Here is a 27,274-nt window from a genome sequence, read left to right on the forward strand (position 1 = left end):
CACTACCTTTTAGTCCATTCAACAGATGTTTTCTTGAAACTTTTACAACTATTATTGAAAAGCCTCATCGTTTGTAAAACAATATTAATCAATGAAAGCAATAAAACTTAATAATACCACGCACCTATTAAACTTTTCATACAGTGCAAAAATTATTCAATTTCTTACTACCTAACAACAAAATCACGTTCAACCCTCTCATGAACTGTTCTGATGGCGTCCAAAATGGAGCCACTAGTTGTGCCTTGTTACGAGTATGTCGCAAACTATTTAAGATACCGGTAGCGCGAAATTTGAATTGAAATATAATATTTGAGGTTGTTCAAGTCTCCTACCTGAGCAAGTCTCCCGGACTCCCTCTACTTATATTTTCAAGAAGAATAGTAGAGTAATTAATGAACCGTTTTAGTTGAAAGTCATCTGAAGTGGAAACAAATATTGTTAGAATCCTATTTCTTAGGTCGGCAGTACCGACCCTGCCGTCCCTAGTGAGTTGCCATTGCAAGGTAGAGAGAAAATGATTTTTTTTGCCAGAACGCATGTTGAAGTACGCTTTGCTTACCTCGTCTCAAAAACTTCATTTGTGAGCTTTCTATTCCATACAAATTTTTCGGCGTTAACTTAACTACTGTAGAAATATTTAACTATCCCAATGAAACTAACCAAGTTGTTGACAAGAATGTTAGTACTTACGCAATTGTCTTTAGTGTATGGCACCCTGTCGGTATGAAGTTGGTCCCATGTGTAGTCGAGGGCAGTGCATGTGTTACTTCGTCCAAAGCAGAAACACTTAATACATCCTTGGGGGTTGTTCTTGTCAAGTCCGAAAGTTCCGTGCTTACATTCGTTGCATTTCTTTCCTTCTACGAATTCCTGCGAAAAAATATAAGCAGTTCAAAGGCTTCCGTTACACTCAGCAAGAGCATCTATAGAAATCTAAATGCAAACCAGCAAACTCTATGCACTCGCCTCTATAGCCGGATGTAAAAATAAAAATGCTCTGGAAGCAGTTGAAAGACCACGGCCGACTTTTGAGCGAGCTAGCTGGTAAACTAAGCGCACGTGAATTAACTGTAGCTTGTGGGCAAGTAGCTACTAGCATAGGTTTTGAGATTGTCGTAGGAGCAGGATTTGCAATTATAGCTAAAATGATTGAAAATAAGCTAGTTGGCTACTGACCTTGCATCTGCAGCCACCATCTTCATCACATCTGGCCACACCGTTAGCAAATTCTCCTTCGAGAGTCCCGTTCGGATCGCAGGTACACTGCCTGCAGTTTGGATAACCATAATAACCGAAAGAGCAGGAATCGCACTTTTCACCCTCATATCCTTTTTTGCAATCGCACTTGCCGGAGTTGGGATCGCACTGCTGTTTCAGGCTGCCGGTGGTCGAGCAGGAACAGTTCTGTGAAAGGAAAGGTTCATGTGCAGAAGTGAAATAATAAATCTCTTGATTGTAAAAATGTAAAAACGTACAGCTAGTCTAGATTTAATGTTAATATACTTTAGGATACTGATGCCCACGAGACGAGACTTCGCTAGAGTCTCGTCTCGTAGATATTTTTGACAAAACTTCCTATATAGTGATTTCGATGAGAAAGTAGGATGTATGAATCATTTGGCCATAATATTGGTGGTATTATATGAACTCGATAATTTTACCCATTTTTGAGAGAAACGAACTGAAGGTTTTATTATTAGATATCACGTCCTGTAGTATATTTACATTAACATTTTATCTTGTTAAACTATCTGGAGTTAAGTTATTGTGTTTGTAACTCATATAGAAACATATTTCTGTGATTGTAATAATTCTGAAATTCGAAATGCCAATTTTGTGATGGAGTGAAAAAAATTTATTTTCTCGTTCGTCAGTCTTGGTGGTAGATGGTCAATAAAGAAAGCAGTTTCCTCATAAAACGTGAAACTTAATGGTTCGAAGCTCGCTCAGTCATGACCTTTAATTTTTTTATTTCATCTTGGGAATCGGATAGATATATATTTTGGAGACTTCAGAAATAATGAACATTGTTGAAAACAAGCTATATATTTGTCGATATCTTGAATCTTTCAAATGAAATTTTATGCCATAGAACTGCTATCTTTATATTCACTCATTATATATGTATAAATAATGTGTATAAATAATGAGGGTGTTTTTTTTCTATTTCGCAAAGGTTTGAAACTACTAATAACCATCTCTCCGTAAGTGTAGACGGAAATCGTAAGCAATGTTCGGATTTTTAAACATTGCTAGAATCCAGAAACACCGAAAAAATACACACATGTACTGAGGGCCAGTGAACCCCCTTCTCGTTAGTAACATGAGGGGGACGGATCTTCGCTTTTGCTAGTAGGCGATGAAAATTTAATTGGATGATACGTTTCAGGACAACCATCTGCGAATGGTATTTTTAGAGATGAACTTTGATGATGGGTCAATAAACAGAGTCAATTTTGGAGGATTGGGTAAAGTAGACGTTGATGTTGGATAAATATATCAAACGTTCCCAGGCTTGAACGGGAATGATAGAGTGCTCCACAGGACCGAATATTTTAACAGTGAATTCTTGAGGTCAAAAGAAACACTTTTTTTCTTTACCGTTTTTTCCCAATCGGCTCGGTTTAGAAGATACAGGCTGTTGAAAAACCATTCAAAATTTTATTTTTAGTTCTCACAAACGGTTTTATCGAATGAAATGAATTTTGGAATATAGTTTTCCATTCATTCAATGAATCTTTTTAGAAAACAAGATATCACCCACGTCTTCCAGTTTACTCATTCTGACCATTATGTACCATAAAAATACCAAAAATTCAAACAACTCTTGAAACTAAGTGGACGCTATTCAATGGATATTTGAACATTTTATGATATAAAAGTATTCCTCATATTTTTTCGTATAATGCGCCGTTTCCGAGTAATTTGATGTTCCAAAATTATAAAGCACATATCTGTTAAATTGGGTACTTTGGCAAAATACTTACAACACTTTTTAAAAGATTCACAAAAGTGTACTGTCACAGATTTAGCTAGTTATTCTGGAGGTAATTTTGTTTTTTCAGGGGTGGCACAGCTCATTATGAAAACTTAAAATGGCTATATCTTTTTATCAGGACCGACTCGGAAAAAATGGTATAGGAAAAAGTGTTTCTTTTGATCCAGATAATTGATATTGTTGAAATATTTGTACGAGTCAAAGACTGATCCTGTATAAAGATCCTTAAAATTAATGGATCAATGTCTTCTGAATAGATGTCGCCTTCTGGTAGGTGAATAAAAACAAAATTAATTCAGACACATTACACCCACTGCTGATATAAAATCAAATATGACGATCTAAATAGAACTCGCAAACCACTCAAATCAAACAAATTACTCAACATCAACTATCAACAGAAATACTATTTCGTCGAGAAAGAATAGATGCTGACCATGGTTTCGGTCTCATTTGATCTCGTCAGAGAAATACAACTCATCCCTCGACGAGAGTGGAACGAATTGATTTCACATTTTTTCGATGTCAGTAGTGCGTATGGTGAAGGAAATATTCCTAATTATCAGAGTGAATGCCAGCATGTATCCATTACCCCAAACTCTCAGATTTCAGGAATCGTATATCACCATAATCAAGCAGTAAGAGGGGGAGCTGGAAACGTTCTAATTTTTGGCAGGCGATATCCATTTATGATTATAATTTCCGAGGCGACGTACTGCCAAAAAACGTTTTCTCGTTCCCTGATGCATTATCGTGATATAGAAATCAAATGGATACATGCTGCCAACTTCACTTCCGAGAGTTAGGATAGCGTTATTGGCGTAAGGGTTTATTCCTTCATTATAACGATTACTGAGATAGAGGAGAAGTTTCTGCAAGTTTTTCTGAGAACACAGTCATTTGCACGGGTTTGATACTGGTGGCTGCTGACAAAATGATCATTTGCAGCTATTGCTTTGAAGATATCACTGAACTCAATGGAAGTCCTCGAAATAACGAAGCTGATTTGAGTACCAAAAATTGTAGAACAGCTCCGAACATCTTCTAGACACTCATCTGCAATGCCATCATTTTTTAAATTTCAAGTCTTCATAATCTTGAAATAGAAGTTTGGTGGCAGCATCAATTGCAGAATTCTGACTCACAAATAAGAATTCTGAATTCTAAGAACATTGACTTGCTTCTTAGAATTCTGACCTGTATCTCAAACTTTTGCAAGTTCTTTTGGCTCATTTCCCTGAATTCCTACTCATATCTTAGAGTTCTTATTTTATTTCTCAGGATTCCTCGCAAAAATAATTTTTTATGGCAATTCAATGCTTCCTTAGATTTGATCCAGTTGGGATATTGTCATGAAAGAAGAATACTGAGAGAACTTATTCAATACAACAATTTTGCATTCTTACCTTACACCCAATTAAAGGAATATAGCCCCAAGAGTTCAAGGCACATCTTTCACAGCTATACCCAGCAGTTAGGTATGGACAAACACATTTACCATTGTAGGGATCACATATGTGTCCTTCCTTGTCACAAGGATCGCACTCTGAAAAAATATTCGACATTGAAGCACTCCATTTCATCAATATAAGTAACCAAGCATCTCCTTTTCTTCAACACTTACCCTTGCAACCATTTGTAATGTTACCGTAGTACCTCGGCAAACAAGAATTGCACCTGTCTCCACCTACTCCCGGTTTGCACAGGCATTTTCCTGTTTCAGCGTCACAGTCTCGACTGACTGATCCGTCCCTGTTGCAGAAACATTCTATGCATCCCCGTTCCGGGTGTTTCCAGTACCCCGTCTAAAAGAAGAAAAAGAATTATTTCCCTCTAAATTCGGTGCTTGTAATGAGTTTTGCAATTTCATGCAGTTGGTGGTGTTTGAATTAAACTGTACGATGTTTTAGGACCTCTTAATTCAACAACAATCAGGAACTGTTGTGTAGAAACTATTATTTATGCCCTTGAATTTAAATAGGATCGGAACTTATGAGTGCCTCGCCGTTTCTTTCGTTCGGTGGTGTTGTCGACACTGTCATCAATATGTATACGTTTCTGTGATTGCGGTCGTGTTTGGCTCTATGATAAATTTGAATTGAATGGGATGGGTTTGAATGGAGAACGATTGGATTGGAAGTAACTGTGTTCTGCTCACCTTGCATCGTTTGCATTTTGATCCTTGGTAGTTCGGTTTGCACATACACTGTCCACTCGAATTGCAAGTGTTGAAAAGGGAACCGTCTGGATCGCAGCCGCAAGCTGAAATAAAAGGATGACGTTAAAAAATGATAATAGAACTATAAAAATAAAAGAGAGAAAAGTATCTTTTAGTTGGGGAGCCGACGATTCTATATCGGGATTTACTCGAGCGTCGTGGAGACCTAGTGGATTTTGTAGATTAGATGGTAGAAAGAAAAAAAGGTTCTATGATGCATGCACTCTAAGCGGTGGGGAAAGCGTCTGCAGGGTCTCAAAGATGTAAAAAAAAATCGTCAGGTGTACATACTCGAGCGTGTCAGATTAAGATACTGTATATGCTCTACGTGTCTCTGATAATTAATTCATGCTTATCTGACAGTTTGCGCGGTGGGACTTGCCATACGGAAGAGTTGAAAATGGGAAAAAAAAATTTCCAGCGTGTCAGATTTTTGGAGGATATGTTAATTGGATCCAAAGGAAGCTACTTTTCAAGGGACTGACAATTTGGACGTGACGCAAGGTCACAGCGGTCCTTTGAAAATGTAAAAAAAAATCGTTACTTGTACATACTCGAGCGTGTCAGATTTTCATACAGATGGTTAATCTGGGTGTTGTAGACGTGTGGACCCATTAATCTGACACTAATCATGGGGGTTTTCTTAATCTGACACTTTGGAGATGATAAAATTCCCTTTTTTTCCAATATTTCCCTCCCTGTACCTCTAATCGTTTTTGTATTCATTATGAAAGTTGTAGATAATAAAATTCTACACAACTTTTGTCTGAAGCAATTTCACATACCCTTAACCGTTCTCGAGTTAGAGGGCGATAAGGGCGAGAAGCTCAGCTACACATGCGAAAGGGCAAGGTCAATGTAGAATCCCAGTCTAATCTACAATTGTCAAAATGACAAGAAATTTCTATGATGACAATTTCGAAATTAGTCACGAAAATTTGAGTGTTGTCTGTGACTGAACCTTAGAATGTACTATTTTCCAACGAGTGAATTTTAATTTTAAATTTTAAGAAAATGTTATGCTCTACAACTTTCATAATGAATGCGAAAAAGATTGGAAGCCCAGGGAAGGAGAATATTCAAAAAAACTGATTTTTGTGACCTTTCTGGCCAATTCTTATTGTTTCGGCTTGCTAAAACTGTCAGATTATATTTTTTCCGTTAATCTTGAATCATAAGCTTCAAAATAAGAAAAAACGCCACCGCGCTCGAGAATGTACACGTGACTTTTTTTTTTTGCAACTTTGGCGCCCTCCCACACATTTTCGACACGCTTAAATTGTCAGATTAAGAGAATATATACTTTTCAACATGTAATTAACCACATATATCTCAATCTGACACGCTCGAGTATGTACAATGATCGTTTTTTTTTACTATTCTGACAGGCTCTCCTAGACAATTCCCCCTATATACAGGTCTAATTTTTGGTAGGGGTACTCTACAGGGTCCAAGGTATGTCCCCTTATATTAATCTGACACGCTCGAAGAAATCCCGAATTTCCCTCTTCGGCTCCCCAACTATTTCCACTGAATTAATAATTTTAATAAAATGGTTCGAAGTATTACAGTATTGCACTTCAAATATATTGTACCCTTTAATACCCCCTCGTTCCCTTCATGTATGTAGTCATAGAGTAATGATTTTATGTTTCAAATAATCATGCGTGTTTGAGAAAAAATCATTGCTATACCTCTTATTATCCAGCCCACTCATTGATGAGAACATAAAAGATATTAATAAATCCGAAAGAAACTGAGTTTTGCATACTTCATACCATATAAAATATGATACCCCTATATTCTGCTTACTGGGCTCCGTCTTCCCAGAAGCTCGGCTTTCTCAGCGAAACACAATATTCCCCAGACGTCTAGCTTTTCTTTCCCAAATTGAATAATTCCCATAAAAGCAGGAGCGGTAGACATTCTGCAATTATATATTCACGGCCATTCTATACGGCTATCTTGATTCGAAAGAATGCGCAGCATACGCCTCAGTACAGTGCGCCCTAACGCAATATATCAAGGTGCTGCGGATAACTGTAATCGTTTCTATGCACTGCCAAATGAAAAATGTTGTGAATGATAGGCAGCGGCAAGAAATATAGATTCGGCTTCTTATCTGCCGTAGACTACTGAACGGTCTGGAGAGTCAGCGGAATCATTTCCATACAGGCTGTTTATTCGAGGAAATCTTGAAATCATACCAAGTAACTTCACAATCTTGAGCAGAATAATTCATACCATACGAAACGTGTCGAATATTCAATTATAAGAAAGATGATTCAGGAATAATGTAGACATTAAATTCTCTCAATTGAAACTCAAGTTATCTCATCTGCATTCGGGATTATACGACGTTTTTTCGAAAATTTGGTATAACAAAAATACGTAGTTCTCAAAGATGAGGTCTGTCTATTTTTCATGGCTGAATGGCATTTTTGACTGAATAGATTCCTTGTTAGATTATAACTCATGAGAGTCATTCCACAAATGTTCCATTGTGTCTCAATCCATTCAAACCATTTGGTATCATTGTCAGACCACGTGCTGTTTGTTAATGGGATGATATTCACTGATTGATTGGTTGCCATGTAATTGAGGAAGAGTAAGAACAATGGGGAAAGTTAGAGTGAATTAGTGTTGCTGAAAGCTCATGAGCACAAAAAAATGCGTATCCAATTTCTTATTGTCATAAGACATATATACAGAATTCATATATTCGGTAGTTACCATTTCGTAGAAAAAAGCTCAAACAGGACAATTTTTATTCAAATCCAAGCAACTCCCCATGTTTAACAGAAAAGTTCGTCATGCATCGTCTACGAGGGATGGAGGGCAGTTGAATTTTTTTAAGTCGACATTCCTTACCTTTTGCGCCAGAAATGTATACAAGTATAGACCTTTACTTAATGAAGAGCAATTTTTCATTTAAGGGATGGAATCGTTAAGCTAACTTATTTTATGTTATAGAGGTGGGGGAGTCTGGGAGAGTTGAACCCCTTTTCACTATGAAAAAAATGAGTTTCTACCATTTACAGATACAACTTAAGTGTATCATTTGCTATCATTTTTTTGCGTCAAGATATCATGCCAAAATAGGTACGATAGATAATAGTAGAGTGATGGTGAGATGAACATTTTGAGTACAGCAATTCTTTTTTTAGGAACCGAAAATTGGCTCATGTTTCCCTAACCTTTGGGAGAGTTGGACAAGGGGCGAGAGAGACTCGACCATAAGTTTGTTTATCTGGAAAAACATTGAAAGAAAACAATTTCCAATGACCAATGATTGTCTATGTCAAGATTTTCATCATCAGATGTATCAGCGTATGAAATACATATTTTCTATGTTAGAGGCACTCTCACTTATTACCGAAATGTTTTTTACTTTTGAACCTTTGTATATTTTTTATATTCAATTTTATTTTTTTGAAGCAAACTATTATCTAAGCTCAGTGCGGGAAACTTGGGCAACTGATTATGTCTCCCGACCATAGCATGGGTCAAGTATCCCTAACTCCCTTTTAGTCTATTCAATAGATATTTTTTTGAAACTCTTACAACTATAGGGTTTTCCAACAAGAACTTTGTTTTTTACTATGGCCCCACTGGAACTACATGAAAGTTTCGACATTTGGTTTTTGACATATCTATAGTAGAAACTTGGGCAATTGTTACAATGAAATCCATTTCACTCAAAAATCGTTTCAAAATAATGAAAATTCACTATGAAAATGGTGGATCTGTGAAAGTTTTACAGATCGGTCAACATAATCGAGAGATGTTAACAACTAAATTTTGGCCTATTGTTGAAGATATGGATATCACAAATATGTGGTTTCAACAAGACGGTACCACAAGTCACACATCTACCGAAACAATGGATTTATTGCAAACCAAATTTTCTGATCGCATAATTTCACGAAATTCAGCCGTTAAAGGGCTAGCTACATCATGCGATTTAACATCGCTGTAACCGTGGTCGTGATGGACATTTGTAAGATGTCATTTTCCATTCACAATTGCCAAACCATACTGTTCAGAATAAAATAAAAATTTGAATCATTGTCATTTGAATTTATTATTTTATTTTGATTTACAAAACAAAGTTCTTGTTGAAAAACCTGTAACATTCAAATGTTACAATGTTCCTTTGATTTCGATGCGCCAGCGCCAGTCGCGCGCAATCTCTAAAAATTCATATGTTAAGAAAATTCTGCGTAGAAAATTCCAGAAAGAGATTTGATCTTGAGAAACTCATGTGCTTCCTTTGTCATTCAGATTTGTACCTTTTTAATTTTATCTATATCTCATTTCGCAATTACTATCTACATCCTGGAATTGAGGGTGTTAATATTCGTTCTTCAGTTAATACTATATATAAGAGTATATCTATAGTGCATCTGCTCCATTTTTATTCACCGATTTGGATGTTCCGAACTGTACAAATACTGTATCAGGAATTCAAGAATTGTATTAGCTTTCCTCCTACAAGGGGTAAGTCCTATTAACATGTTCCTCCAAAATTTAATTAGGTTAAAGAATTGAATGTAACGTGATGAACTATTACTTATATATTATTATAATTATGTTAGGGACTGAGGGAGCTCTCATAAAGACTTTCCTCTCAAGATTTGAAATTGAAGAACATTTTGAAAAGGAGATTTGTGTGCTGTTCTTTTCCATTTCTCAAGGCAGGATCCACCGCCTACCAAAAGGTGCTTGGAACTCAAAATCGACCAGGAAGAAGGTCAGATCTGTCCATTTTGAGCAATTTGTAGAATTACTTTGTAAATAATTAGAAATAAGTATTTTAGGATTAGATTCAACAAGGTACCTTGGGATTTTTGGGAATTTTGGTTCAATAGATATTATTGAAATTTCATATTTTCTTTATCATTTAATTTTCCTCACATATGATATATTCCAATTTTCTATAATACACTTTCCAGATTTTGTGTAATTTTCAACATCATTGCATTAAATTGTGAAATAGAAATCTGGTGGCGTCCAATAATTTAATTTTACTCTCATTTAAAACTAAACACCCTCCTTATCCGCGACCTAGCCCTCCAAAGACTACAACAGCTGCCAATTGTATTATTTTTCCCAGTTCAGTTATATAAATTTCTTAATAACAAAAATATATAGTTTGTAAAACAATATTAATCACTGAAAGCAATAAAACTAAATAACACCACCAATCTATTAAACTTTTCAGACAGTGTAACAAACAAAAATTATTTAATTTCTCACTTCGAAAAACTCACGTTCAATACTCTTACTCCCGAAATGTTCTGATGGCGGCAGTTACAAATCTGTAGCGTACGATCAATCTGTCAGTGTCCGATTGACAGATTCTAAAATAATGCAATTCTGGAAATGTTCCTGTAACTATCTTATCTAGCCATATTGGCTTACAGATAAAAGCAGAATACCACCATAAGTCTGTCTACTTCTGGCAGAAACTTACGAATTAGGAGAAATATTTGGGTTTGTGGCTTTGTGGAGGACAACGTCCAACCAAACGAGGACCAAACTCTTAATGGTATCTGTTTTTTGAATGGCAAGAGCCCCTCTATAGTCAATCATCACGTTTGCTTCGGCAGATGAATGTTAATTTAATGAGATAAGAACTAACTGGAGCAACCTAACTGATGATTCCTCTAGCCAGTTCCTAAGATCAAACACACTTATTCCCACGTGAGGACTATTCTCAAAATGGCGCAAACTGCCCCAAAGCGCCAAAGACTGTGAGCGAATTTTCAGTGGTGGAAAATTCCAAACCTGAACCCCCAATCGCGGTATCCGTAATGGAGAGGAAAAGATTAACCGTTCGATATCGAGAAGACCTTTATCGGTCAGCGATTTCAGAACCACTTTACCGCCCATCAGGAATTACACTGAAGTATCACGTTACCTTTCTCGTGGCCCGGAGCGTGAGAATTCATTACACGTTATGGAGATCGCTCGAAATTATCGATGGGGCACGAGTCTCAACAGCGGGCGTTCACCAAATTACAAACCGTTACATTTTAACGAATATAGGTATGTTAATTCTTCACTTCACCTCGACGTGTAGATCCGGAGGGGGTTCGGTCGAAATCTGGATATTGCCGTCTTTTGGGGGTTGAATATCAGGAATTATCGCTTTATTATGCACATAACGGATGGATTTTCTTCTCTCCGAGGACCTGCATTGAGCGGGGAAAATGTTCCATATAATGAAGAGACTCGCGCAGCGTGAATACGTCTGGGAATATTTAAACTATAGCTGTAGACTTGGTTATTTTCACACATTAATCGCGCGGTTTTCGATATGAAATAGGATTATAATAAAAAAGCATAAAAATGTAATATTCCACTCAAATCTATAATACTCTGTCTAATGCATTATATTTTAATGATAGGTTCCTCTGTTACAATGAAAACTTTCTTTAATTTCACTTCATGCAGCTGAAGTTAATGAAAAAAGACTGATAGAGATAGGTGATTTTCACAGACAAAAACATGGAGTAACAATCCAAGAATATATCGAAATAGTGTTAGAAAGCACGTTGCTTGAGAATTATTACGAGGATATATTGAAAAATTCTTACGGCCGGTTTCATAATCAAACCTAAAGTCCCTTTAATTATAGAGCTTCCTTTAACCCTACTAAAAATGACAGTATGGGAAGCTTTAAGCTTAAAGTGACGTTTAATTTGATTATGAAACTGGACGTTAGCCTACTATAAAACCAAACAAAATTTCAATTTCAAAATATTTTATTACTCAACATATTCTCCTCTTAACTGGATATATTTATTTCATCGAACCTGCAACGTCTCTAGACCTTTCAAAAAAAATGTTTCTTCTTGCTCTGCAAACCTGACCTCCACAGCTTCTATAACCCCCTCGTTGGATGAAAATTTACGACCTTTTGAACTTTTTTTCAGTTGAGGAAAGATATGATAGTCGGATGGAGCCAAATCTGGTGAATAAGGGGGGTGTTCTAGTAATTCAAACCCTAATTCACGAATTTTTTGCATGGCAACATGAGACTTGTGTGCAGGAGAGTAGTCCTGCAAAAACAAAATACCTTTGGATAGCTCTTCGCGTCTTTTCTCTTTTTTTGTCCCGTAGAGTGCTCAGTAATGTCGAATAGTAATCTCCGGTTATTGTCCTACCCTTATTCAAAAAAATCAATCATGAATACTCCATGGCAATCCCAAAAAACCTGAAGCAAGAACTTTTCCAGCAGATTTTTGGACACGCGAATTCTTAGCTCTTGGAGAACCAGAGTGTCGCCATTCCATTGACTGTTGCGTTGTTTCTGGATCGTAGAAATATACCCAAGTCTCATCCATAGTAACAATTCGGTTCAAGAAGTCTAAATTGTTTTCAAATCGAGCAGAGATCGAACGCGATGCTTCTACCCTTTTGGTCAACATTCAAACATTTGGGTATCCATTTTACAGCAATTTTTCTCATGACCAAATTGACGTGAACTATGATGAACGCGTTCATGTGAAATATTCAGTGCTTCAGATATCCATTTTAAATCAATTCGACGGTCTGATAAAATCATGTCATGAACTGCATAATTTTGATTAACATGTTGGTGTTTGAATTTCACTCTTTGTAACTAGTTACGGAAAATAAAACGTTTCAAAACGTCAATGAGTTACAAAAAGTGTCACTTCTTATGTCAAAATAAGAAAAAGTAAATTGCAATGTCATTTCCAAATCATTGAAAAATACTTCTATTGATGTAAATGTGATGGAAAAATTCAAAAACATGCGACGTCATAGGAGGCTATGGAATTTCGAAGGTTGATACTCTGTGTTTGAACGTAAACCTCAATGTAGCTTTTAACTTTTTGCAGGAGAGATTCGACAGACAATCTAAATTTTGAGAGAAGTACACACTTCATTGTGTGTTGTCATTGTTCTATGTTGCTTTTCCGAGTAATTCAAATCACTAGATATCAATCGCAGTGAATGGCCTTCTTGCAAGTCAAACTCCATCATCTCTGAATCTCATACTCTCATAATACCTAAATCTTCGAATATTTCTCGAACAAAATGTATCCTTAGTTCGAATTTGTCAAAATTGTCAAGGTGTCAAGTTATTGCTTAGGAAAAAATTACGCTAGCCATTAATGCCATTAAGATATTTTTCTACTGGCGTTTCAAAGTATGTATTACTTTCCACACGCATTGACGTTTGGAAAATAGTACTTTTCCAAAATCGTGCGAAAAAAAGTGGAAAAAGGACAAATAATAGGAGGGCTTCTTTCCGCACGCAAATATTGAAGGTTCATCAATCATAAAATTTTGGCATGTCTCCATGCCCCAATCATAAAATTCAAACTTATCTCTATGCAGCTGAGCACACAGAAATATAATTTCTTCTTCTTATAACTCCGCTCCGTGTCGTTCGGTAAACTGCAGTCTCTCGCGGAAAAGTATCACTTTCCACACTTGTTAGGAAAATAACTATTACAAATTTTCGCAGTGCGAATAATGTGATGATATATGATAAGCGCAAAGTTCTGAAATAGAACATGAACTTTGAAAGTTCCAAAATATTTCAGTGCCATGATAGTTATTTAATTATGACAGCTTTAGATTTTGTCTTGTTGAGGAATTATTGTTAATTCCCAAATTTTTCACATTTTGTCGGATAAAAATACAGTAGGCAACCTATTTCAAGAAAAACCTTACCTTACCCAACTTTGAAACTATCAGAACCATAGACATAACTCATAGATAAATGGATGATATGAAATTTTGTAGTCCTTTCAGGGGTGGGTGAATTGATGGATGACGAATCTACCGCCAAGTAAGATCTGTCTGATCAGGCGAATCTGTAGGCTTTGTATTAGTTTGTAGATTCTAATGAAGACCATTTTGTGGTCTTTATGTTTTCTGGGATAATCTAGAATCGACTTCCGGCTAATTCAGATAATACCATTGAAATTACTGCCTTTATAAGTTATCGTCGATAAGATGAAGTGTTCCATTCCTACATTGAATATTTTAAAAGCCATTCTTGACCTACGACACCCCGACATAAGCGTAGGAGCAGAAGAACCTCATCTACGCCATCATTCACGACGAGATACACAGAACGTGATGAGCTTCAACAATAGAACGTGTTGAACGCAAACCCATTAATATTGATCCTTCACCCGTTCCCTCAGCCAACGCACAGAATTTCAAGTGGCTAGTCGCAGAACATAAAAATATGTTTACATTTCGATGCACCCACACGGCCGTTCTGTGACCACTTGAAGTCAGCATATTAAACACAGAATATTACGGCCGCTACCGGTCATAACGATGATTTATCGCACACACTCCAGCCCGAGAGGGCGCTTTTGCGTGTCGAAATATAGAAATTGGAGAGTGGCCGTGGGTGGCTGGTTGATGAAAGATCATTAGCATAAAATTTACGGTGTGAATGCTGCCGCATTTGGGGTTAATTTATCGAAACCGGGATTATTTCGGGTTGAATATGGAATTTGTTTGCGTGGTTCCAGTGTGCGAATATTAGGCATGTTGTCTTTGAAAATTTGGGATTCATTTAGCTAGAACCTTCAAATTGGCTTCGGTAATACCGAATATGGCTTGTGTACATAGCCTTTTCCTTGTGGGTTCAGATCTCACTTTAAGTTTTTATCGCTTTAAATTGAGACACTTAATAGTCGCAGAAGCAGATTTATGGTGGGGTGAACTGATGTCCTGATTAGGAGAAATGGCATAATGGGTTAGCTTCCCTGGGTTTTTCTTGAGATCCAACTAGTTCACACTAGAAAAGATAGCAAACCCAACACGGTGAATACTAACCGGAAACATAGTTTATAATTATCAGAGCTAGAGGGATAACATGGACATAAATCCGAGTTTTGTTTGATTTAATTTCGAGAAAATAATTTGCTGTAGGTATAGGTAATAACTGTCAAAATTTTATCATTATCACGTTTGGGCTATACTGCTGGAATTGGACAACCATACGAGCATATGGAAAGGCCGTATTTTTCAGTCGCTCTGTTCAATAAATTTCTAATTATTTCTCATTCGTTGAATTTGATAACTAAAATATTTTGAGAAATTTATTCATGGAAATAATCATGAATTGAAGTAAATCAGATATAGCTATTTCATAGCAATAGTTACTGTGAATACCATCCATCCACATGCATGTGCTCTACGATTCAAATCCACGAAAAAGAGGAAAAAAAATTCTGAAATGACAGGCCATAATTTCAGATAATTAGAATGATGGTCGTGAATCATTATACGACAGATTCAAGAATATTTTAATTGATTACTTATGCTCGTTTGCATCAACAAATCAACAACAAATGAGTATAAGCCCAAACGTTAAGTCTGTCTTGAATTTGTAGGTGTAAACCGGCGTAAGTGTTTTATAAGAAACCTTGACGAGTCAAGCACCCTCTTTCGAAACACCTCCTATATCTGTTCGTTTTGATGACAAATGATAGATGGTACATCAATCTGTACTATAATTGAAATAATTCTCTTTTATTTTCTATTTATACATATATAGAGGGTGAGTCTTAGACTCGTGCAAATATTTTAAAAGTAGATTCTTGCGATCAAAAGAAACACTTTATTTACCATTCTTTCTGATTCGGCCCTGATAAAAAAATATGGCCATAAGTTTTCATAATGAGCTATGCCACCCCTAGAGAAAAAAAAATTCCCTTCAGAATAACAAAGTATAAATCTATGCCACTACACATGTGTGGATCTTTTAATCAGAGTTGCATTCAGCCCAAGCACCCAATTTTCCGAATATCATCAAATTACCCGAAAATGGCGCATTATACGAGAACACATGAGGAATACTTTTATTTTACAAAACGTTCAAATATACTTTAGATAGCATCCGACTTAGTTTCATATTTCAAGAGTTGGGTTCTTCGAATTTTTGGTGTTTTTATGGTACGTAATGGCCACAATGAGAAAACTGGAAGACTTAGGTGATCTTGTGTTCCGAAAGGATTCATCAAATAATTGAAAAACTATATTCCGAAATTCATTTCATTCGATGAAACCGTTTGTGAGAGAACTGATGGTTTTTCAATAGCCTGTATCTTTTAAACCGAACCGATTCGGAAAAAATGTTAAGGGAAAAAAGTGTTTTTTTGACTTCAAGAATTTACTGTTAAAATATTTGCACTAGTCAATGACTCACCCCATATACATATAAGTGTGTCCCAATGGAACAAAATGGAATCACTCCTCAAGGGTTGTATAGAAAGGAACTACAGGGTGCGGCCGAACCGATTGACAAGTTTCAAAGGACTATAAAAATGGTGAAAGTTATAGCAAAACAGTTTTATGTAGTGGAATCAGTAAGAAATAAAGTTTTTGTACTCAACTTTTGAGAACAAGCTCCGGATTAATTCGGTTATTCGCTGCTTGAGTTGTGGCAGGAACCCTCAGGATTTCTTTGTACTTATAACTCTTGGATCTTCTTCAGTGCCCATTATTAAAAAGCAAATTTAAGACTCTTGTAAAATTTTGTTTTAGTCAAAGTTTAGTGGCAGAAGATCTTCACGCCCAAAAACAAGCATCTGAAACTTGCACCTTAGCACAACCATTGTAAAGCAGAAAAAAGCCTGAATTCAACCAGGAATGCCCATATTACCAAATTCGAAACTTTTCCCTGCATAGAACATCCACGTATCGTGAGGAATAAATAAGAAATGAAGCTTAATGCGTCGAAAATAAATCTTTCTTCACACCAACCCATTGTAAGGCTGAATGAGAAGCCCTCGCGACCAGACCATGTCGACATACTCCGATGAAAGGACGAATATAGCGGATTTTTGTCGTTCGCATTCAAATATTTGATTGATTGAGGCTTAAATGGTTCGAATAACTTTCGAATCGCGTTTTATGAGACCCCCACGTCGCACGAACGAAAAACCCGGTATTGTAATTTTGATTGATGATCCGAGAACGAAAAGCCACGGTCCGTTGCTCTGACGGGGTGTTAAATCTTTTGTTTGTAAACAAGCGGTGCTCACTTACGTCGGAAGGCACGTGCCAAGCTGAAAAGGTGAGGATGGTCCTATTAGACGAAGTGATATGTCTGTTTCGTGATTTACGACGGGTTGAGTTCATCAGGAGTACTGTCGGTTCGAGAATGGGGTTGTAAACTCCGATTAAGATGGTAAAACCAATCTTGTGTGAATTAGTGTTATACCCACGATGTTTTTGACTACAACTTTAATTCCTCCTGTCTGTCCGGTAAACTATAAAGGGTGTTTTTAAGGGTCCGTTTCCTTTTCGAGAAATGGTCCACAGACAAATCGCCCACATACAGATTGCAGGTTTATCACCCTCAGGGGGAAGAATTCTATAAGAGCTCTGTTAACCGTAAAAAAAAATAGAATTCAATTCACTAAGAACATCTTTAATTTCCAAATTATCCTCAGTACTTCCCTAAGATTCGACAAATTCCTGAAAGGACAGGTATGATTTCTTACTACCCCTGCATATACTCACCATTTTCAATTTCCAAATTATTTGACGAAATTTTGTGCCTACATCTAACTTTGAAATAATTGAGGAACATCATAGCTTCATTACATGAATATCCACATCAACTTATCTTTTGGTTTTTCTGCACGAGGTACCTACTTCTAGATAAGGAGGGATTTTGAATCGTTAAAGCAAATTACACCGATTTCCGGAAGTGGTTTGTTTGACAGGGTAAATAACAACTATTTGGTGGAAAGACTGCAGAGAAAGGGATTCAGTGGTTCCATATGATATTGGTTGGAGAGCACCTTGTGAGGTCTTTCCTTCTCGGTGTGCGTTATTTAGGACAGTTCTTTGAATCGTTCACTTGCTCTTAAGAGCACACACTTGCGGTGTCCCCCTAGGATGGAGGCCTAGGCTACGCTGATTATATATCCGGAAATACAAATTGGATCGAAGAATATAACAGGAGATATCGCAGATTGAAATTTCAATTTTTGAAAAATGCCATTTCCAGATTAAAATCTGAACGAAAAGAGATAGGCCTTCGAAATGGCTCGCAATAGATTCAGCCTGTTACAAAACCTTTATTTTGATACCAAAATTTCAGATATCTGGCCTCGAGTCTGGCCCAGTTTAGGAGAAAATATTTTTTTTTTTGTTTTTCCAATTTTCATATTCGAGTTGACTTCGACGAGCTCTCTAGAGAGCAATCCTCTATCGAATCATCAACTGTTTGGTTTTCTTGAATTTTCAAAACTATTCCTATGCACTCCAAGTCCTAAAACAGTAATAGAACGGCACCATCTATTGTCTACAGTCTATAGCTTTGAAGTGAATTACACCTCTTGATGTATCTTCTTGCTTATGCCCTTATTACCTATATGAATTTCTTTTTGACATTTGATATTAAACTGATTCAATTTTTCAGTAATGGAAATCTTATAAAACTATACTGCTCCACAAGATTTAGGGATATCGTATTCAATCGTTTTTAAAAGTATGTAATCTTCGAGAAAATCGCTGTAAAATCATTTGAAACTCAATAACAACTTGAATCGATCCAATAAAAATTAGTATGAGACATTTCGTCAATTTGGTCGCTTTTTTTCTGAAGTTTGGTTCTTTGCATATGCTTCATGAATGTTCTTATTTTGAAATGAAGTCAGTTTATCAACGGCTTCGATTTGAAACGAGTTTTCTGAAAATGCCAAGACGTAAATTAACAAACGCTGAGGCTAATAGGGCTATCGGAATGCTACAGGGTGGCCTAACTCAGGTTGTTGTAGCGGAAAGGCTCCAAGTCAGCCAAAGTGTGATATAATATGTCGACTTTGGAATAGGTTCAGGGAGACAGATTCCGTGTTGGAAAGACCAAGGCTTGGTGGGCGACGAAAAACAACACCTGCTCAGGATCGTTTCATCACCGTTTTGGCGAGAAGAAACCCTACATCTACGTGTAGAATGCTACGGAATACTCTTCAAAATGCATATGGGGTCCAAGTTTCCATCGAAACCATCAGACGACGATTGAGAGAGGTGAATCTAGGTTCTAGACGTCCATTTAGAGGAGATCCATTAACACGTGACCATAAGCGTCAAAGACTGGAATGGGCAAGGCAACATATCAATTGGAACGATCAATGGCGTAGTTTCCTTTTCACTGATGAATCCAGATATGGACGATTTTCAGATTCTTGAAGAATAAGGGTATGGACAATCCAACGCATACCCCGTAAACGTCGCTATGTCCAAGAAGTCCATCCATTCCGAGGGGGTAGTGTTATGGTATGGGCCGGGATATGTTTCAGCGGGAGCACAGATCTACACATTTGTCCTGGGAATATGACCGCCTTACACTATAGGGAGCATGTCATTGACAGTAGGTCCCTTCGTTTGCATAAAAAGTGTAGCACTTATCTACACACGATTTCAGTATTTGTTGGCTGATTGAATTTACACCAGTGTAGAGGGGGTGTAGTTTATCTACAGCTCCTTTTGTGTAGATAAACTACACTTCGTCTACACTGGTGTAAATCAAATCGAGTGTAGAAAAGTGATACACTTTTTATGCAAACGAAAGGACCTTATATTGTGCCAAATTTTAACGCTGCTATTGGTGAAACTTTTCAATTTCTAGACGATAACGCTAGACCGCACCGTGCAGCCATAGTTGAGAATGCGCGCGAGGAGCTTGGTATTCAACATTTACCAATACCTCCGCAATCACCAAATTTGAATTGCATAGAACATGCATGGGATAAGCTCCAAAGAAGATTAGATAATTATCAACCTACCCCAGAATCCTTAAATGATCTGAGAGAGCTTCTGCCCCGTTTATGGAACCAAATTCCTCAAGAAATGTTCAACAACCTCGTGTGTAGTATGCAAAGAAGATGTCAAGCTGTTATTGATGCCCGTGGAGGCCATACATTGTATTGATAGTATTAAAATGCTTGAATTCTCTGGGAATGAAATTTCGTTATTTTACTTGATTTTTCTTAACCACCCTGTATACGCTGCAGACCTACAGGCTAAAATTAATTTGCAACTTTAAATCATATTAATATGAATTTTCATCACAAAAATCTTATTTTAACTATATTTTTTTTGCAATTTAAGTCAATATCCCTAACTCATGTGGAGCAGTTTATAATGCTTATCGATAAGGTGACCATTTGATATTTTGTCCCTTCCATTCGTAAACAAGACAAACATGATTGCGTCTCAATGAGTTTAAGTCAAATGATTCACATTTTGTTGCATCAAACTACGTTCTTATATATATATATATTGGCGGGGGTCCTACAGCTTATGCCGCATCCCGCATTTTGATCTCCACACCTCCCTTTCCTTCCAATCTTCCTCCTCGATGGCTCGATCTCTCATATTTTTCCTAATCTCTTCTATCCATTGCTTTATCGGTCTTCCTCTTCTTCTCTTGTTCTCTGGTATGTACCTTAAAGCTTTCTTGGGCCATCTCGTCTCCTCCATTCTCATTACATGCCCGTACCATGATAGCTGCCTCGTTTCTACTCTTTCGGCTGTTGTTAATATCCGCCCAGTTTTCCTTCTTATGTCTTCATTTCTAATATGGTGCATTCTGGATATATTGCACGATCTCCTCAAGAAATCCATTTCCACCGTGTCTATCATCCTTCTCTCCCTCTCTGAGAGTTGCCAGCATTCACATCCGTAGGTCAAAATTGGTTCTACAATCGATGTGTATATAGTCATCTTTGTTTGAAGTTTTATTCTGGTTGACCAGAGTAACGAGTTTAGCAATCGGATTGCCTTCTTTCCTAACTGTGTCCTGTTTTCTATATCCTTTTTTGATGTTCCATCTTTCCAAATGATGCTTCCTAAGTATTTGACCTGGCTACATTTTTTCAGATTATGGATTTGCAGATCTGGGTCTTCTTCTTGTTGGTCTCCTACTTTTAAATATTCAGATTTGTTCATGTTTACGGTCAGACCCCATGCTTCAAATTCTTCCTCCAACTTTCTGAACATATAGTCAGCATCGTTCTCGTCATTAGTTACGATAACTTGGTCATCGGCGAATAGGAGGGTTGATAGACATTCATCATTCATTTGTATTCCCATTTCTGCTGTTTTCCTTCTCCAGTTATAAATAGCTTCTTGGATATATATTTTGAACAATGTAGGTGATAAGCTGCATCCCTGCTTAAGCCCCTTTGTTGTGTAGAATTTTTCTGATTGGGTGTTCCCCATTTTCACCAGGCTCTTACTGTCCTTGTACATATTCCATATGGCGCGTACATACGTTTTCCTCAGGCCGACCCTTGTCAATACTTCGAAAAGTTTCTTTAAAGGTACCGTGTCGTATGCTTTTTCTAGATCAACAAATACGAGGTGGGTAGACAGACTACGAGACATTCGTTTTTCTAGTATTTGTTGTAATACAAATATGTTGTCAACACATGATCTTCCAGTACGAAACCCTGACTGCTCTTCTATATCTTCTATGTCTTGTTCGATTCTCTGTTTTATTATTCGACCGTACAATCTCCCCACTGAGTTAGTCACACTTATGTCCCTATAATTTTGACATACCCTTTTGTCGCCTTTTTTATGAATAGAGCTTATGTGTGCTATATTCCATTCTTCTGGAATGTTATAACCGTCCAGTAAGCACTTATTGAACAGATTTGCCAGATTTTCAAGTAGTATACTCGGCCCATACTTGATCAACTCAATGTGAATATTTCCGGGCCCAGCAGCCTTTCCATTCTTTGACTTCATTAGAGCTTTCTTTATTTCTGCTACCGTTACTTCCTTTATTTCTCGGTTTCGGGGCGTTTCTATGTCCATGTTTACTATTTTGAATTCTTTTCTGTTTTCTGTGAGTAACACCTTATAGTGATCTACCCATTCGTTTAAACCTATCAGTGGTATTTTACTCTTATATTTTCCTTCCTTTCTTAGGCTTCCTATAGTTCTCCAAGCTTCAGCTATTCCTGTCCCGCCAATATGTCTGTCAACTTCCCCGCATTTCTGCTCCCACAGTTCATTTATTCTTTTTGGTTTTTCCTTTTTTACTTCTCTATTCCAGTGAACGTATGTCCTTCTATCCTCTACTCTTCCTGTACTCAACCATGTGTTATAAGCTCTCTTTTTCTGTTTTACTAGATCGTCTATTGTTTCCGAGTACCATTCCGGGTTTCCCTCCTTATGTCTCTCCTTATATTCCAGAGCTTCCCTTGCTGCTTCGTGTATGCAGTCCTTGATCTGTCCATACAGATGTTCTGCGGGTAGATTGGCATTTTCCATGTTTTGTAATTTATTAGCAAGCCTTAATTTGTACAGGAACTGAGTTGACTCTTGTTTGAGGCTTTCTATGTTTAATTTATATTCACTCAAGTACGTTCTTGACGATACAAAAAACAAGAATTCGATTTCCTTTCCCAAAGGGACATTGGATGGGGAAAAATCGACAAATTCGTTTGGAAACAAAGTAAACATTCTCGATTAGTAACAAATTATGAATCGAAATTGACCTCCAGACCACTAACATCGCGATATTCCAAGACTCAACGAATTCCTTCGATTTCGAGCGGCACATTGTTCGAAATTTTCGATCCGCGTCCAATCGATCGGGTCCAGTATTTTCGGCTCCGTTCCATTAAATTAATAGCTGTTTGGCGCCGATCGGGATTAAATTTCATTCGTCCAATTATGAACCGACCAGTTATCCAATTATCTCCGGCATCGATGGGCCGTTGTCGAAACAGAGGGTCCTGTTAGGATGAGCTTGTATTCGACTGACCTACGACCTGTATAGATTATGTATCAGAGGAAATAATCCGACGCCCAGTGGATATGAATGGGTTGTAAGTGGTTTCGACTGGAGGTCAGCCACACGTGCTGGATAATATTACAGAGGGCCAATGTAATTGCAGAATTTCAGCCTACAAAATCCTCAAGATTAAGCGATCTCACAAGACATTTAATGAACTTGAAAAATTCTATTTTCGCAACTGGAAGAATAGCTGGAAAAATTAGAGGTATATATACTCCATTCACTTTGACAAGAGCACTCGGTTGACCTTTTTTCAGTTTTTGTAACTAGAACGGTGGAAGGTTGGTACTCGAATTGTTGTTTATTTCATGACAACGTTGCCACAGTTGATAAATTGATACAAAAAAAAATGCCGAAAGTGATTGAAAAAGAGAGAAGAAAGAGAGTATTAATGCTATTTAGAATTGAGGGCTGCTCATTCAAATAGTAACCCTGATATTTTAAATACTAAAATATATCAGACAGTATCGAACATTATATTCAATGTGAGTAAATAATGAAGTGTTGAATAATGAACGCTTCAGTATTGACACAGTACTTAATTTTGCTAATGAATTTGAAATAATAAGCAAAGGAAACCAAAACTATACTTTACCACTGCAGATCATCATCAGTTTCATCTTCATTTTTGGGACTTTTAAATAACATTAACTCTTTTCAAGCAACTATGTGACAATAATTTAATTTTCTTCCATAGCCAATATAAATAAAGAGTGAGTCATCCACTCGTATTATTATTCAAAAGTAGAGTTTTGAGGTCAAGAGAAACACTTTTTTCCTATTCCATTTCTTCCGATTAGGCCCTGATAAAATTATATAGCCATTTTAAGTTTTCATAATGAGCTGTACCACCCCTGGAAGAACAAAATTACCTTCAGAATAATTAAGCATCTGTGACACAACACATCTGTGGATCTTTTAAACAGAGTTGTATTCAGCCAAAGTACCCAATTTTTCAAATTTCACAGATACTTTGTAATTTTTGAACATCAAATTACCCGAAATCGTCGCATTATACGAAAAAATATGAGGAATATTTTTATTTTACAAAACGCTCAAATATTCATTAGATAGCGTCCAACTTAGTTTGAAGAGTTGGGTTCTTTGATAGATTCATCATATAAATGAAAAACTATATTCGGAAATTCATTTCATTCGATGAAACCGTTTGTGAGATAGAACTAAAAATAATTTTTTCTATGGTTTTTCAACAGCCTGCATCTTTCAAAGCGAGCTGATTCGGAAAAAATTTTAAAAGAAAAAAGCGTTTCTATCAACCTCGAGAATCTAGTGTTGCAATACTTGTACGACTCAAAGACTCACTCTGTATATTGAAAAACTGATCTCTGGTACTTTCCATGCAAATAAATATATTAGAAATCCTTTCAATTAGATCGTATAAACTATGGAGAGTAGAGAGAAGGAGAACGATCGACGTACTAAAAATGTGTCCCCGAAAACAGGAAACGTAGGATAGGTGTCGCTGCGATTAAAGCGGGTGTCGATAAGGGGTGGGGATTCAAGCGTCAATTTGAAACATTGAACTCGTTCAATGATTTGAAATGAACAGCCTTCATTTTATTTTAGGTTATGTGTCATCGTGGTTTTTCTGATGATTTTTCAAATACCTTTCTTCAAATCTATATTAAATATGAGTTCTCTGAATTATATGCAATAAAATGCAAGTCGAAATCAATGAAATTCAAAAGAAATCACTGAACAAAAAAATTGTACCTACTTTTGTTTATCATTGTTTATTGAAAGCAGCTATGTTAGTTGGTTTACCGTAATCGTCAAAATTATATAAATCCGAAGTAAGGCGTAGTACACATCAAGATAACAAAAGGTAACAGTCTCAGATTTATCACTCAGGTATTGGAGTAAATTCTGTTGCCAATACTCAGCTGAGAACCGATATAAACCATATATTATGTTATGCCAACAAAATTCTTCAAGAATATTCTCTTCTGAACCATGTAGTTTTATTGGTTAGATATTCTTATTCAGAAGAGTCAACTTCTCACGAGGGATGACAATTTCGATTTCGTTTATAATGAATCCATCATCTTTTTGATATCTTCATCGCAAAAGTGCTCTTGACACACAAATTGATTCGGAGTCGATTCTTGAGATAAGGTTTTTTTCAATTTTCTCTCAAAAATGCTCTCGGAAATTTTAATTTTATCTCTTCTCCTTTTCTTTCCGATGCCAAAACACTCTTATACTAGCGCACGCTTCAACATTTCACTATGATCATATGTTGTTCTCTTATCAAAAATCGAAAATAATAATATTCCTATCATCTGTCACCAGGGAAACAGTTCACTCAGCCAACGAGCCAACTACAATTTGATTCGTGTAAATCAAAATTTCGCACTCTCGTGATGGCCAGCGCGCCTGTTGGCAAAAGCATGAACTATCATATTGGTACATATTTTAGGGGACAAAAAATCTGTGGTCTCAAAGCAGCGATCGTTCTCCTTCTCTCTACTCTCCATAGTATAAACGTTAATTATGTTCATCACAGATTTTCGAATTCATTTACTTTCTGACTTAAATTCACATTGCGACAAATACGTATAATTACTGAGACTTTTGACAAGTGACATAACCTCACATTTTCATACTATACTGCGTGGAATGTGTCAAATTTCTATTGCCAACCGAGTGCTGAAATAAAAGTGAATGAATATAGGTAATTCTGGATTTGAAGAGTTTATTGAAAAAGGGGCTACTTCAAGTATATCAGTGCTACTTGAGAAAAGTTTTAATGAGCTGCTAAAAAATTTCTGGAGATAATTTTTTTCAAAGAAATATTCATTAGAGTTTTAAGACGATGTATCGAAGTATAGTGCCAGTTTGTAGTTTGGATCAGTACGAATTGAATAACTTCAAATTTGAAGTATGTGCTTTGTATTAACAAACTCGAAATGAATGTTCTTGATATAACTTTTAAAATTGCCTATAATCAGCCCTATTAGGCTATTTTTTACAAATTCAATTGAATATTACAATTCAACGGACATAACCCTCTGAGAGATATTAACCGTAGACATATGTTTCGGGCTTTCGGCCCTCATCAGTACAGTGAAAAAGTGAAACACGAGTCTACGGTTAATATTTCTCAGAGGGTTGCGTCCGTTAAATTTCTCTTTTTTCTTTTAATTTGTTCTCTCCTCTCCTTATCATTCGTTTTATGTTATTTTACTATTTTACTTCGAGTGCTTCGACAGTGTTTCAAAACCTCATTTTCGAGGAAGCCCAAAAAGAAAAAGCCACAAACGCTCATGTTAGTTTAGCGCGCTTGCCAACCATGTTTCCTATCTGTGAAACCATGCTGGGACATTCTGCTGAAACGGTTAGTGTATTCGAGTATTCGGGTTCGGCTTTTGGACGGTCCGAGAATTGTTCTAAAACTGCGCAAAACTGTTGCGCCCTAGTATAAAATCCTTTGCGCAGTTCTAGAACCATTCTCGGACCGTTCAAAAGCCGAACCCGAATACAGCTATTTCTTTCAAACGTATTGTTTTCAAACATCGTCCATACAAGTAACGAATCCCAGGAGATCAGCCTCTTTTCAACTGTAAAGTTTATTTTTTTTGGTCCATTAAAACTCTGACCCACCTCGCAACAATAGACACCAACTAACTTTCTAGCGGTTTAAAATTTTACGACGATATCATAGATATTCCGCAGAAACCAAAGCAAGAAAAGTTAAGTTTCAGTTGATAGATTCCCAGGGAATATATTGATGATTATATTGATTTTATTTATTCTTCATTTCTGTTGTTTATAGGAGTATTGGACTATTCATTCCTTCAATTATTTAAGTTTTGTTTTGTCAATGCTTTAATATTCCCCTATTTTATTGTTTGTTTCATTTTAATTTCGAAATAACATAACCACAATCCTTCTGGCGGAACAGACACGAAATAAAAAGTACTTTCATTTTATATTTAGGACATTTATATCATTTGAAAACGCCAATTCGGAATGGATGCAAAACGCTGCAGAAATATATCAACTGTAATACCTATTTCCATATTCAGCTACGTCCTCGTTAAATACAACGTTACATCCATATTCAGGAGCAGAAATCCCAGATGATTCCTTTTCAATCTGGCCGAAACTGAGTCTGGCAGTAAATCGAAATCGAACAATACGCGGATAAAAGGCCGGTTCCGTAAATCTCGGGCCGTCGACAGCCACAACATAAATTACACCT

General features: G+C 36.7%; 1 protein-coding gene and 1 long non-coding RNA gene across 2 annotated transcripts in view; one reads left to right on the forward strand and one right to left on the reverse strand.

Moving 5' to 3' along the window:
* The window catches only part of LOC123310875 (laminin subunit alpha-1), a 301,873-nt gene that overhangs the window by 23,758 nt on the left and 250,841 nt on the right, over window positions 1-27,274 (reverse strand). The window contains exons 15-19 of the mRNA XM_044894560.1: window positions 5,160-5,263; window positions 4,626-4,806; window positions 4,408-4,547; window positions 1,180-1,407; window positions 694-873 (exon numbers count right to left, since the gene is read on the reverse strand). Coding sequence (XP_044750495.1) covers window positions 694-873; window positions 1,180-1,407; window positions 4,408-4,547; window positions 4,626-4,806; window positions 5,160-5,263 — 833 coding nt within the window. The remainder of the gene's footprint in view (window positions 1-693; window positions 874-1,179; window positions 1,408-4,407; window positions 4,548-4,625; window positions 4,807-5,159; window positions 5,264-27,274) is intronic.
* Window positions 9,658-10,107, forward strand: LOC123310876. Its single transcript, XR_006537404.1, has 2 exons — window positions 9,658-9,719; window positions 9,818-10,107. It is a non-coding gene; the product is annotated as an uncharacterized LOC123310876 (long non-coding RNA).

This window comes from Coccinella septempunctata, chromosome 4 (genome assembly GCF_907165205.1).
Source record: "Coccinella septempunctata chromosome 4, icCocSept1.1, whole genome shotgun sequence".
Classification (NCBI taxonomy): domain Eukaryota; kingdom Metazoa; phylum Arthropoda; class Insecta; order Coleoptera; family Coccinellidae; genus Coccinella; species Coccinella septempunctata.